General features: G+C 43.8%; 1 protein-coding gene across 2 annotated transcripts in view; it reads left to right on the forward strand.

Moving 5' to 3' along the window:
- Positions 1-15,361, forward strand: part of LOC121864174 (diuretic hormone class 2-like) — a 90,184-nt gene that overhangs the window by 57,750 nt on the left and 17,073 nt on the right. For both annotated transcript variants that reach the window (XM_042363168.1, XM_042363169.1), the window contains exon 2: positions 7,363-7,456. In XM_042363168.1, the coding sequence (XP_042219102.1) occupies positions 7,374-7,456 (83 nt within the window). In that variant the 5' untranslated portion in view covers positions 7,363-7,373. The remainder of the gene's footprint in view (positions 1-7,362; positions 7,457-15,361) is intronic.

Consider the following 15,361-nt stretch of genomic DNA (forward strand, 5'->3'; position numbering starts at 1 on the left):
GCACATCCTTAAACCAGGCTAACTAACACTGTAGTCTTGCTAAGTACTGTCCGTGGGTGTCTTTGGAGTGCCACTCTCCCATGAGCTATCTCTTGAGTGCCCCCGTGAGTGTCTTTGAGTTCCTCCTCCCCGTGAGTGTCTCTGAGTGCCCTCCCCAAAAGCTCATAAAAAGTTCCCAGGATCTATTTCGACCTAATGATTCAGTAAACCGTAAAGTTCTCTTCTAATCTTCTCCTTCTCTTCTTCGCTTGTCCCACTCTTCTAATCTTCTCCTTCTCTTCTTCGCTTGTCCCTCTCTTCTCCTTCTCTTCTTCGCTTGTCCCTCTTCTTCTCCTTCTCTTCTTCCTTGTCCTCTCTCTTCTCCTTCTCTTCTTCTTGTCCCTCTCCTTCTCTTCCTTGTCCCTCTCCTCTTCTCCTTCTCTTCGCTTGTCCCTCTCCTCCTCTTCTCCTTCTCTTCTTCGCTTGTCCCTCTCCTCTTCTCCTTCTCTTCTTCGCTTGTCCCTCTCCTCTTCTCCTTCTCTTCTTCGGTTGTTCCTCTCCTCTTCTTCTCTTCTTCGCTTGTTCCTCTTCTCTTCTCCTTCTCTTCTCCTTCTCTTCTTCGCTTGTCCCTCTCCTCTTCTCTTCTCCTTCAGCCTCTGGTAAAATATACCCCCAATATAACTCACCCAAGTGTCTCTCTATCAACACCTTACCATCAAGTTTCTGACGCAATATAAGACGTTTACAAGGAGCTGCTTCTTCAGGTGTATGTGTGTGTGTGTGTGTCCAGTGGCGTGGATGGGCGGCCAGCGGTGGTACAGGACCCGCTGGTTGTTCGCACTCACAACAGTTCACAGACCTATTTAAGATGGCCAGTCACGCGAGCATCAGCCAGTAATGGTGAAGGCAGAGAGGGTGACGGCTGTTTCACCAGGACCACGGAGGGAGGAGAGGGGGAGAGGGGAGAGAGGGAGGGGAGAGGGGAGAGAGGGAGGGGTGAGGGAAGGAGGGGGCAATAACAACATACGTAATCTATTTGGAAAGTTCTCAGGCCTGTGTGTGTGTGTGTGTGTGTGTGTGTGTGTGTGTGTGTGTGTGTGTGTGTGTGTGTGTGTTATCTTACCTGGACGAAGCAAGATAGAAATATTTTGTGGTGTTGATCTCGAACACTTCAATGCTTCCTTCCCTATCCACTCACCCACCCATCCACCCACCCATCCACCCACCCATCACCCACCCCATCTCCCCTCCTCACAAACACACACACCTCCCAAAACAATATGTCCCTCAGTGGGTGGATGGGTGTGTGGGTGCGTTATTCAGTCGGCGGTGTGGCAGCTATTGTGTGTATGTGGGGTGACGAGGGGTGAGGAGGGGGGCAGAGGGGTGAGGAGAGAGGTGAGGAGGAGGAAGGAAGGAGGGGGAGGAAGGAGGGGGGGCACCTACGTCTCGACCCGTCATCAACATGCTGTGGGGTAACTATTTCTATCTCTCACTCTCCTCCACTCACCCCCACCGAAGAACCGTTGAACCAATGAACCGATAAACCAAAAAACCAACAAACCAATAAACCAGTAAACCAATGAACCGACGAACCAATGAACCACATACCTAGAACCACGATAAAAACAAGGCCACCCACATTAGGAACCGATTCTCAAAACTTACAATACGATGATTTTTTTTTCTCGTAAGTGGAACCGCGGCGACACAACCAACACATTCCCCTCAACACCAAAATAAAGGCGAGATTCTCAAAAGGTTCATACGATAAGTTTTCCCGTCTGTAAAAAAACAAAAAAATATGTAAATAAATACGATAGATAGATAAAAAAACTTTACCTTGCGGATAAACTCGACGCATTTTGTCTGTCTGTTGTCTATAGTGCATTGTGGGTAAAAGAAATCACCCCCACCCAGAGAAAACCCATTTCCAGCGGGGCATCGAACGCGGGTTCTGTTGCCACGAAATCATTCAGCCATTTCCATTGGGATCCGTTCCCCAGTGTGTGTGAGTGGAGACGGGGGCTCTGAATCTGCCTCCGATATATCTGTGTATGTGTGTGTGTGTGTGTGTGTGTGTGTGTGTGTATCTCTCGCACCACTCACACGCCACTCTCGCACACATACACACACTCACGCGTCACTACACTACACTTTCGCACATCAGTCAGGTCTCTGTTGCACACACACACACCACTGTCACACCATCACACCACAATATCTCTCTCTCTCTCTCTCTCTCTCTCTCTCTCTCTCTCACACACACACACACACACACACATCACCTAGACATAGATACGAATGTTGCCTACACATGTACACAACCCACCACGTATACACACGACGCACACACACAAACACATACACATGACCCACCACATACACACAACATACCACACATTAACTAAACAAACAAATTCACTGACCACATAATACAGAGTCGAGATGTACCCTGGGGGGAATGGAGGGGGGGGAGAGAGAGTGGGTAGGGAATGAGAGGGAACGAGAGGGGGTAGAGAGGGGAAACCAGGTAATGGATTTCAACACACCTGCCGGAACTCCCCCCCCCCAGTACATCTTACCTTCCTAAGTTCTCTGTCTATCTATCTGTCTGTCTGTCTGTCTGTCTGTCTGTCTGTCTGTCTGTCTGTCTGTCTGTCATTCATTTTAATGGTGTGTTTATTTATTATTTTCCCCAGTAATGACATATTATCCTATTGGGGGAAGATACATACATACATACATACATACATAAAGAGAGAACGAAAGAAAGATAGAGAGAGAGAGTACAACAGGGTGGAGGAGGTGGCCGTGTCAGGTTCTGAATATTCATGTCCACTCTGAATGTGAACTACGACGCCACCACTACCACAACTACCACCAACACCACCACGACTACTATTAGTACTATCACCATCATAACTCACCATCACTGCCACCACCATCACAACCACAACAACCACAACTACCACCATTACCTACCCCCTCAACCCACAAAAACAAAGCGACATCCCCAGACTAACATACAAACACGGACAAAACACACACACACACACACACACACACACACAAGAACTGATAAAGGCATCGATGCACACACCCTTAACTCGACAGCCACCAGATACGAACTTCTCTTCACAACCAATTTATACAAGATAAAAGAAATTAAATCTAGTATATTTATCACTGTCCAGATTTTCTTACGCGTCACAGAATCACGATAACGAGGTGTAATTTTTTTCAACAGGTAAGACTCATAATTTTACGTGACATTCTTAATTATCAGGTGAGAATATTGGCAGGACTCTCTCTCTCTCTCTCTCTCTCTCTCTCTCTCTCTCTCTCTCTCTCTCTCTCTCTCTCTCACTCACTCACTTTGTTATTATTAATTGGGTTTTTATAGTCTAATTAATCGCGGTTTTTATGTTGACACCTGTTGACACCTGTTGCAGCTTATATTATGAACACCTGTTGATACTGCTGCAGGAGAAAAAAAATAGCGTCAAAATTACACTGTGACTGGATGAATTAATTTCGACTAAGATATTTAACGAAGCCAATATGGTGTGAAAATTATACCGAGACTCGACGAAATAACACACGGAGATGCACAACGAGAGAGAGACCTGAGCCGAGATCTCGTTTATCTCCTGTGGCATCAGTGACGTCATCAAGGTGAGCGTCCAATCAGCGCTTACCTGGAGACGTGGAGAAGTTGACAGGTGTTCCTCCCCAAAGGCTTCATCATAATTACCGGGCTTCCTTCCACTTCTGGGTATACAGGTACAACTAGTAACCCCCTAGTAGCTCGAGGCTGTACAAGTGAAGCCTCGACAAAATCTCCCTTAACCTGAAACTGTCATGAAGTCAGACAAATGATTCATACGTAAATTTCAGCAGTTCTCCCCCCCACACAATCTTCAGCAGGTCTACCCCCACACACACACACACACGGTAACTTCAGCAAAAGTTCTTGGGGGGAAATTTTCAGCTTAACTCCAGTAAGTTTCGAGACGATATCAACAGGTGTGTCCGATGTGAACTTCGTCAGGTATCGACCGCTGTTCTCGGTATCTGTCCCAGTGTGTCCCAACAGGTGTTTGTGATATGGTGTCTAGGTTGATATCAAAAGGTGCTCGGGATTTATCGTTTAACAGGTAATAACAGGTGAGGTGTTCTTGGTACAGGTGCTTCGTCGGGTAAAAGGAAGGTGTTTGTGATCTGTATTTGAGGTGTTGAAATGTATTCCTGCTGTAGATTTTAACAAAGGTTTCGTCGTCACAAAATGGGGTCAGGCACAAGGGAGATGGGAGAGAGGGAGGGAAGGGCAACCATCACCACCACCACCATCACCACTACCACCACCACTACCACCACCACCACCATCACTACTACCACCACCAGTACTACCACCACCACCACCACCACCATCACTACTACCACCACCAGTACTACCACCACCCAAGCGTGAAGAATGTCCCCAACAAGCAGCAGGAACAGTAGGAAGTTCGAAGCGTCAAGGAATACAGAGACGTGCAATCCTGACCTCACACCCAGTAACCACACCGTCCTGTTACATTCATGGCTATTATTATCTCAACATTCTTCTGTATGTTAGGAGTAAGATTGTTGGTGTGTGTGTGTGTGTGTCTGTCTGTGTGTCTCTGTGTGTCTGTGTGTGTGTGTGTGGTGATCTCTGTGTGTCTGTGTGTCTGTGTGTGTGTGTGTGTGTGTGTGTGTGTGTGTGTGTGTCTGTGTGTGTGTGTGTGTGTGACCCCCTCCCAATTCCCTTCTATTCTCTCTACCAAACTGTTTATATCTATTTCGTATATATTTTCTTTATTAGCTTTATTTCTTGTTATTTCTCATTATTATTCAACTTTATCCTCTACTGCGTCTTATTTATTGATTTATCTTATAATTCTTTAACTTCTTTTCATTAACGGTCTTTCCCCTCACCACCTCTCCACCCCCCTCACCACCTCTTCCCTCCCTCACTACCTCTCCCCCCTCCTTCACTACCTCTCACCTCCTCCTCCCCCTCACCACTTCTCCCCCTCCCTCACTACCTTTCCCCCCTCCTCCTACCTCTCCCCCTCCCTCCCACCACCTCTCCCACCCCCCCCCTCCCTACCTCTCCCTCCCTCCCTCTCCCCCCCTCCCTCCTACCTCTCCCCTCCCTCCCTACACCTCTCCCCATCCCTCACTACCTCTCCCCCCTCCCCTCCCACCCTCTCCCCCCCTCCCCTCACCACCTCTTCCCCTCCCCTCCCTCTTCCCCTCCCTCTTTTCCTCCTCCTCCTCCCCCCTCCACCCTCCTCCTCCCCCTCCCACCACCCTTTTAATAATTCACAACACCTTTATTAATGGTAGTTACTTTATTTCTCACCACCTAACTCTTGTGTTATATTGTGCCTGTGTGTGATTGTTAGGTTAGGTTGAATGTCTTCTTACAATTGTCCATAACACACACACACACACACACACACACGCACGCAAGTCAGTAATACTCTAGTGAATGTTATTATTACCATCACCCTCACGAGTTCTCTTCAGTCGTCAGTCACACACCTCACCTCGGTCTTCTTTCAGAGTTAACGAGAGTATAAGTCATCCTTCACAAAGAGATATCATTACTGGTAAATTAAGTCGTCTTGTGAAGTCTCTCTCTCACTCTCTGTCAGCCTTATCACTGCCACCCAGCCACGCAACGAGCAGTGAAAAGAAACATAGCCACTCAGCGAGCATAAAGAATAGTTAGCCACTCAACGAGCATAAAGAATAATTAGCCACTCAACGAGCATAAAGAATAATTAGCCACTCAACGAGCATAAAGAACATCACACCCACTCAGCGAGCATAAAGAACCACACAGCCACTCAGCGAGCCTTAAAAAAACGACAAATCGGCTCAGTGTGCATTGTGAGTGAGGCCGAGTCCCTCTTACCAGCTAACACCTTCACACTACACCTTCAGTGTTCATCTCACGGCGCCAAGAGAAGGAAAAAATAAACAATCAACCGCAAGTCCTATTTAGGTTGAGGTAAAAGGTTAATAAAGTATGACCTTATGCCTTCCCGTCCGCACTGGTATATTCTTCTTGTTGACGGAGAGAGGAGGAGGAGGTCTCTTATGGCGGAGGATCTGAAGTAGATGGCATGTTTAAGCCCCTTTTGGCGGGAAATTGGGGTAACTCTCTTGAGGGGAAAACTGCTTACCATTATGAAGTAAAAGCTGCTTGGGTCTCTTGTCGGTATGGCTGTATGTCGCTTTTGGCTTCTAAGTATTTGACGGAAATCTGCGTAAGTCGTCCAGGGAACCAGCTAAGCAGAGTGGAGCACGAACAATGAGCCGGATGTGAATGTGTCTTATCTAGTGTAAGTTTAGATGTTTCTGGGAAGAATCGTGAGTTTTGACACACACACACACACACACACACACACACACACACACACACACACACACACACACACACACACACACACACACACACACCCCACACACAAGTAGGACCATCTGGGTGACGCATATACGTCGTGGTCAATAATCCTGATTGGACGTGTAATGTAGTGGTTTTACAGGAGCAGGTAAGTGTGTTGTGGTTCCCGGCAAGGTGTGCTCCTCCACCCTCCTGGGGAGAGAGAGAGAGAGAGAGAGAGAGAGAGAGAGAGAGAGAGAGAGAGAGAGAGAGAGAGAGAGAAGAGAGAGAGATACAAACAACACCTCCACCCTGCTAACACCTCCTCCCCACCTCTCTCACCCCCCCACCTCCCCTCTCCTCCCCGCTTCCCTCATCCAGCGTCATGGAGCCAGAGTTTAACAATAAGCTCTCCAGTCTCCTGAGGGAGGGAGAACAAAGTGAAGAAAGACAGTGGCACTGGCTCGGGGAGGAAGAGGGAAGTGAAGGAAGGGTACAGAGTCCGGGAGGAGGAGGCGGAATGGGTCAGGGGGAGGGAGGGGGATGATTGGAGGGATTCAGAGTTAAATGGAGGTGAGGGGGCAGAATACGAGGGAGGTGTGAGCAGGATCAAGTCGAGAGGGGGAGGGAAGGTGAATAGAAACAGGTGTATGGAAATGGAAGAGAGGGGGACAAGGGGGAAAACGAGAAAGGAGGAAAGAAGAAGGGATTAGGAACACGTGGAGGGGAAGGTAAGGGGTTCAGGAGCACGTGGAGGGGTGGTGAGGGAAGGTGAGGGGGAGGTGAGGGAAGGTGAGAGGATGGTGAGGGGAAGGTGAGAGGATGGTGACAGGTGAGAGGATGGTGAGAGGTGAGAGGATGGTGAGGGAAGGTGAGTGGGTTGGATAAAAAATTAACTGGTTGTAGCTAAAAATAGATAAGTTTGTCCTTAGACTAATTATAACTATGTTCCTCTCCTGCAGGTTTGAGCCTGATGAACAGCACGGGGGCAGTGTTCGTTTCTTTGGTGGTCGCCTTCATCTTCGTGTCTTCAGTCAACTCCGCCGCCTTCAATAGGTAAGTACTGTACTGTCACCTCAAAAAGTCAGTGTCTCCTTCTGAATGAATCAGTATCAAAACCAAACGAGATAATGCAACGCCACCTGTGTTGAGATCCTGAACTACAGTACAGTACATCCACCAGTAACCAGTCAACACTCTTTGTTATATTGACCTTCACCTGAGGATGTCACACACATGTCCTCTATAACATTCTGTTATGAATGTAATAGTAAAAAACTATGAACAAACAAACGATCCCGCACTTCCTCTTTCATTGGTGCTGTCACACACACACTAACACACACAAACACACACTTTACATACAAAATATGGTATAACATATGCAAGACACTTATTTCTCTTTAAAAGATGCAATTAAAGCTCCTTATGCACGAGATAAAACCAAAAATTGAAATACGGCCCAAGTGACATGTTATCGTCCACCACCAGCCTGCGGCGGGGAAGGTACGGAACTGCTTCACTCACTGTTTTTACCAAATGATTGGATCACATCTTTTAATGAGGATTGACACATCTCAGTGTAGTGGTTTGACCCCACACACAAGTCACAGCCACAGGGCCTTGGAGCAATACACACATAAAGGAATAACAGATAACCAAGAGACGTCCTCCTCGTTCCGGGAAGAATCACCAACATCTCACTTAACCCAGATTCAGTCCCGTATTGCGAAAAATACAATGAAAATTGACTTTTCTATATCATGATGCAGTCTGGACCCGATCTTTGGTATTCACAAGAAACACTGGACAACATGCCAGTTCTAAAAAGATGCATGATGCTGGAATGGTAAATGACTCTAAAGATCATGTAATAATGTCATAAAGTAATTCAAAGTTCACGAAGTTGATTGAGTTCATGATATACACAAGTCACTGTCTTGAACATCACTGGATAAAGAAAATTTCCCGAGTGACTTTATACAAGAAACGTGATCCCGACCTTCAACACGGGAGGTAGCGGCGACTGACTCAGTTAATACAAGACTCACGGGTAAATACAAAAACAATGATAACTGATGTATAAAACTGATTTAGCCATACCTGAAGTGTGATGAGTTAGGGGGCTACAGTCCCTCGAGCAGCTGTTAACTTCACTTACCTGAAGAAGAAAACAATTTAATTAACCTTCCATCCCACTTTACTCCCATAAAATTTCCGTAAAAGTTAAGGAGAAAGTCATCACTTATACCAGGTTATATATTGACGACAGAGACCAACCAAACCTAACCGTATCACTAGATATATATATGATCATAAAGTTTGGTTTAGTTGGTTATGTTGTCTGCCATCATTAGTGGTTTAGACCTTCAGCCTTCCTGATGGAGTTTTGATGACAAGATCATAAAAGTTCTGAAGCAAAACTGTATATATTTCACATCCCTTCAATTATTGTTCTTTCTCTCCTATTATACTGTATAAGCATTTATGTGTTACCACAAATGTGTCTGGAAAGATTCTTTCCTCACCTCCCCCAAAAAGGTGGTGACCTCTCCTTAACGTTTACCAACAATCGTACTCTCCAACTAACAGGAACAACCATGATATTAACAGTGTTTTTAGTTAACACCAAAAATTAATATAAACATGTGTCCATCCTGCCATAATGAGAGCAGCAGCAGTGCTCACCTTGTCCTGGTGGTAGAGGAAGCCTTGGGGTCACCCGTCATGTCTTGGGCCAGGGACCATCCTGCCTGAAACAACATCATGAATGAGGCCACAGTTCTGTTTCATTTCTCTAATTAATACAACTTTATTGATATTTAAATCCAAATTCTATAGAGTAACACAAGTGATGGTGGATACTTCAAGGATCAGTACAGCTCCTTCATATACAGTAACTTGACACAGCCAAGTACAACAAGTCATAATGGTCGGAACCCCAAAGCATAACTCACTCACAAACCTACACTGACAATTTTTCACTCTTGATTCTTATTCATTTAATAAGGAATATGTTTCTACAAAACTTTCTTTAAAATGAGTGATGCCAAATAGTTATGGATGTCACATTCACATATCCATCCACATCCACAACATTTGCACATCCGCATCTGCATCTAAATTATGCAAATGTTGCAGATTTGTAGAGCTTGGGATTTTATATTATTTATAGAATATAAATATTTGTATAGTATAAATATTTGATCACACACACACAGACACACCTTGGTAACAGCATCTGCGGCTCTCAAGGCTACTGGGACGAGGTTTCAGCATCGATAATAATCTATTTATGTCTTCCCGTTCCGTCTATCTTTACCTATTCTTCCTTCCAGGACGGGAGGGGGGTAGAGGTTGCTAGAGGTGAGAGATCAACGGGATGAAAGTAGGAATATGCGTATTTTCTTATCACTTGCACAATTCTCTCTCTCTCTCTCTCTCTCTCTCTCTCTCTCTCTCTCTCTCTCTCTCAAGTCTGATATTTTTTCTACTTTCTCTCTGAAAGAAAAGGACTATCTGACGTACATAATAAAGTTTACACCACAAGTTCAAATAAAACTGCATGAAGGCGGAAGACGAGGAAGAGCAACTGTGGAGAGACTTAGCAGGATATGCTCCATGACTAATCCTTCTTGAACGGAAATCTCTTGATCCCGCTACAACAAACTTCTTCCTTCAATATTTCCTCAAAGAACAGAGACGAGAGGATGTTTATTATTGCCCCGCTGAAAATATACCTCACTGGCACTGAGAATATACCCTACTGAGGCTAGGAATATACCTCACTGGCACTGAGAATATACCCTACTGAGGCTAGGAATATACTTCACTACCGCTGAAAATATACCTCACTGGCACTGAGAATATACCCTACTGAGGCTAGGAATATACTTCACTACCGCTGAAAATATACCTCACTGGCACTGAGAATATACCCTACTGAGGCTAGGAATATACTTCACTACCGCTGAAAATACAACCTATTGATACTGAGAATATATATATAAACGTGTACGTGTATGTGTCTGTCTGTGAGCATTTGTCCAGCCTTGTTAGTTAGTAAAACACAAGAATTAGTGAGCGTGTACGAGCCTAACGATGATTGAAGTGTTTACTATCAATTAAAACTTTTAGGCTATAACTATCGAATCCTCGTATATTGTTGATGTGATTAAAAAGTAATTGTTTTCAGATCCGTCCATTTTATTTTAAGCAAATTAAAAGCGCAACGAGAGATCAGTTGTCAAAGCGACGATTCTTTTTTTTTCTTTTTTTATTGGGCACTCCCCTACATTCTTGTGTAAGGTGAAGCGCAGAAGCGTTTACAGTGCCCAACAGGGAAGCATGCTAAGTTCATGCTTGCCTTTATTTCTCATGAGTTAAGGACGTAGAAGCCTGAAGAGTCAAGTTATTGGAAGCTCCAACAACTTGTCCCTGAATACGAATTCGCAACTTTCGATTTACATCAGGTACGACGATTCATTGTGACAGAGAGTTCCACAGTGTGTCAGTCCGAGGCAGAGATTTGGTTGGTTGTACAGGTAGTAGCAGTAGTGTTCTTATTGCTGCTACCACTACTACATATGATACAAAAAAAATTATAAAATAGAAGAATTAGAAAAATTATAACGAACAAAAAATATATTCGTTTGTTATCGTGAATTATGGAGTTCATTGCCCTCACACCCGCTGCACGAGTCGTAAACTTCCTGACTTTTACAATTATTGTATTACTTACGTACAATAAAGGACTTCTCAACACAATTGTCTATAATAACAAAGAATTTCACCAGAAGACAACGCCATAATCACTAAAATACAAAGAACTTTCCAACAACATTATTAGACGAGGATTATATACTCTGTACCCCACGAATAAGCCTTTCCCCTTTCTTCATTCAATTCCTTATTACATTACAAACTTTTTTTTAATATCTGGTATTACGATATTCTTCAGTGATTGTGTAATAATTTTAGTGAGACTGTCGTGGCTGTTATATTACTTAACGGTGGTGTTTGAGAGAAAATTACTGGTCACGGAGCCTAGTGTGGCGGGCGGGTGGGCGGGCTGGTGGGTGAGGTAAGAGTCAAGCTGTCACCAGTAAGTACAGCTTTTGATTTTGATTGTTCGTGTTCGTTTTGATTCACTGTTTTAAATTATTTTTTTTTGGGGGGCGGTCATACTTGAAGTAGTGAGTCATCGTCGTGTCTCTAACCTAATATAACCTAACCTAAACTAATATTGCCTAGACTAACCTAACCTAAACTAATATTGCCTAGACTAACCTAACCTAACATAAACTTAACCTAACCTAATCATTAGCACCAGGCCCTAGCTCTATTGAGTCCTTATCTTAATCCACCAAAACGCTCATATTTAATTAAAGTTAAGCTGGGACATTTTAACACCGGGCTTGCGTTAACCTATAATAATTCACGAAACGTCCTGAAACTGAGATTATATTACTGAAAGTTTAATATATTGGCATTAGAAATTAACTCCCGTCACTAGTTTGGTATTAATTCCTCTTATTGCGGGATTAAAATATCTCATTTAATTAGTCAGACTCAGCCCAACTTAAACACCATTTGAGTATATATCTAAATAATTTGAGTGAGTCAGGTGGATAGGGTTTTGAAGAATCTAAACATTGGGAGAATTTACTGTACGAAGCATTGAGACTGTCCGGGTTTATGTGAGTCCATCAAGTTTCTTGTATCACCTAACTTAAGGGAGAAAATTAATATTAAGACCTTTTGAGAATCTACCTTTCATGTTGTAACTTAGTTTGTTCCAGTAAGTTACAGTCTTATGTCACCAGTTATGGAAGGAATTGAAATCATGAGCGTTTGAGAATCCTTCTTTGTGCAGTAGCTAAGGTGGGCCAGTTACGTATATCAGGTATTACTAATTTCTCTAACTTAACAGGAATATCTTAATGTAGAGTCCTTTGAGAATCCATCTTTATGTCGTAACTTAAGAGAATCAGTTAGGGATCTATCAGTTACAGGGGGACTTAAACACAATCAGTTACAGGGGGACCTTAACACAAGATCCAGCAAGAGCCTACATGCTGAAGGTCGTCTCCTCATCACAGCAGATAAAAGAGGAGGGTGATTGTGTCGGCAGGGGGTATGGGAGGGGGAAGTGGGGAAGGGGAGGGAGGAAGTGGGGAAGGGGAGAGAGGAAGGGGGAAGGGAGAGGCTATATAAACCCAGCCTGAGTTTTCTTCTTATACAGGGATTTTTTTTTTATCTTCGTGAGAGTAAATTAGTATCTTAAAGTGGACCATCGCCAACACCACTGCCTCTAGTATCATGTTGAGGGGAGGATGTGTCAGTGCATGTATCATACTGTATCATGTTAAGAGGAGGATGTGTTAGTGCCTGTATCATGTTAGGGGGAGGATGTGTTAGTGCCTGTATCATACTGTATCATGTTAAGGGGAGGATGTGTCAGTGTCTGTATCATGTTGAGGGGAGGATGTGTCAGTGTCTGTATCATGTTGAGGAGAGGATGTGTTAGCGCCTGTATCATGTTAAGGGGAGGATGTGTCAGTGTCTGTATCATATTGAGGGAGGATGTGTTAGTGCCTGTATCATGTTCAGGGGAGATGTGTTAGTGCCTGTATCACTGTATCATGTTAAGGGAGGATGTGTCAGTGTCTGTATCATGTTGAGGGAGGATGTGTAGTGCCTGTATCATGTTAAGGGGAGGATGTGTCAGTGTCTGTATCATGTTGAGGGGAGGATGTGTTGGCGCCTGTATCATGTTAAGGGAGGATGTGTCAGTGTCTGTATCATGTTGAGGAGAGGATGTTAGCGCCTGTATCATGTTAAGGGGAGGATGTGTCAGTGTCTGTATCATGTTGGGGGAGGATGTGTTAGCGCCTGTATCCATGTTTAGGGAGGATGTGTCAGTGTCTGTATCATGTTGAGGAGAGAATGTGTTAGTGCCTGTATCATGTTAAGGGGAGGATGTGTCAGTGTCTGTATCATGTTGAGGAGAGGATGTGTTAGGCGCCTGTATCATGTTAAGGGAGGATGTGTCAGTGTCTGTATCATGTTGAGAGGAGGATGTGTTAGTGCCTGTATCATGTTCAGGGAGGATGTGTTAGTGCCTGTATCATACTGTATCATGTTAAGGGAGGATGTGTCATGTCTGTATCATGTTGAGGGGAGGATGTGTTAGTGCCTGTATCATGTTAAGGGGAGGATGTGTCAGTGTCTGTATCATGTTGAGGAGAGGATGTGTTAGTGCCTGTATCATGTTAAGGGGGAGATGTGTCAGTGTCTGTATCATGTTGAGGGAGGATGTGTTAGTGTCTGTATCATGTTGGGGGAGGATGTGTTAGTGCCTGTATCATACTGTATCATGTTAAGGGAGGATGTGTCAGTGTCTGTATCATGTTGAGGGGAGGATGTGTTAGTGCCTGTATCATGTTAAGGGGAGGATGTGTCAGTGTCTGTATCATGTTGAGGAGGATGTGTCAGTGTCTGTATCATGTTGAGGAGAGGATGTGTTAGTGCCTGTATCATGTTAAGGGGAGGATGTGTCTGTATCATGTTGAGGGGAGGATGTGTTAGTGTCTGTATCATACTGTATCATGTTAAGTGGAGGATGTGTTAGTGCCTGTATCATACTGTATCATGCTAAGAGGAGGATTTTAGTGCCTGTATCATGTTAAGAGGATGTGTCAGTGCCTATATCATACTGTATCATGTTAAGAGGAGGATGTTAGTACCTGCAACATGTTGAGGGGAGGATGTGTCAGTGCCTGTAACATACTGTATCATGTTAAGAGGAGGATGTGTTAGTGCCTGTATCATGTTAAGGGGAGGATGTGTCAGTGCCTGTAACATACTGTATCATGTTAAGAGGAGGATGTGTCAGTGCTTGTATCATACTGTATCATGTTAAGAGGAGGATGTGTTAGTGCCTGTATCATGTTAAGAGGAGAATGTGTGGTGGATTCATATCTCACTTCCAATCCTAAAGGTCGATGGTTCGCGCTCTGGGGACCCCCAACGCCACCCAACTGTGAACAGACACCTAACTTAACAGCTGGGAATATAAAGGCGCTCGAGTGCAGTGCCGGCCATTTTGACTCCTTGTGTACCGTAATAATGGGGCTTAGGCTATATTGGGTTCTATCCGCACTACCCTGGACGGACCTATTAAAACTGGAACCCATTAAGATTGAAACCCATTACGACTGAGACCTATTAGGAGTATGACCCATTAAAGGGGAGACCCATTTTATCACCAACATAAGGCTCTAGCGTCTTACGTAACCTGAGCTAACATTAACATAATTAACACAATATTGTGATGCTAATAGGAATTAATATCATCACGGTACAGTTACACACTCTAATGTAACTTACATAAAACTACCTGTATTCTTTTATCTAAATAACTGGAAGTCTTTTATATATTTTTCTCGCTTATTCATATTTCATTAGAGTTATTATTATTATTATTATACCAACGTCTATATATAATTATTAAAATGTGGTTGGCAGGCATAAAATTCCAAACTTGTAGTGGCGGGATGGGTGGGCGGTTACACACTTATATACATTTTTATGACAAAAAAAGCATCATTTTTTACCTACGAGATAATGTATATGCGTTGTGGCCTCGTGTATTGCATAATAATATATATACACCAGGTGGGCATGTTGTGTGAGGCTTGTCTGTCTGTTTGATGCTTGGGTAACTGACAACTGTTCATCTATTCGTCAAACGATAACATTGTTCCTCTATGACGATGTCTTTTGTTAACATCAAGAGTGAGTTGGTATATTTTTAACTAGGATACGATATATTCCTCTCCTGCCTCTAGGTGTTCAATAAAATTATGTATACTGAATCTAACAACTTATCATCACAATTTTCTTGTATTCCGACAAAATTAAATACTGTAGTTGTGTTAGGTGTTCGAGACGCTGCCA

Source organism: Homarus americanus, unplaced genomic scaffold (genome assembly GCF_018991925.1).
Source record: "Homarus americanus isolate GMGI-L3 unplaced genomic scaffold, GMGI_Hamer_2.0 scaffold26351, whole genome shotgun sequence".
NCBI lineage: Eukaryota > Metazoa > Arthropoda > Malacostraca > Decapoda > Nephropidae > Homarus > Homarus americanus.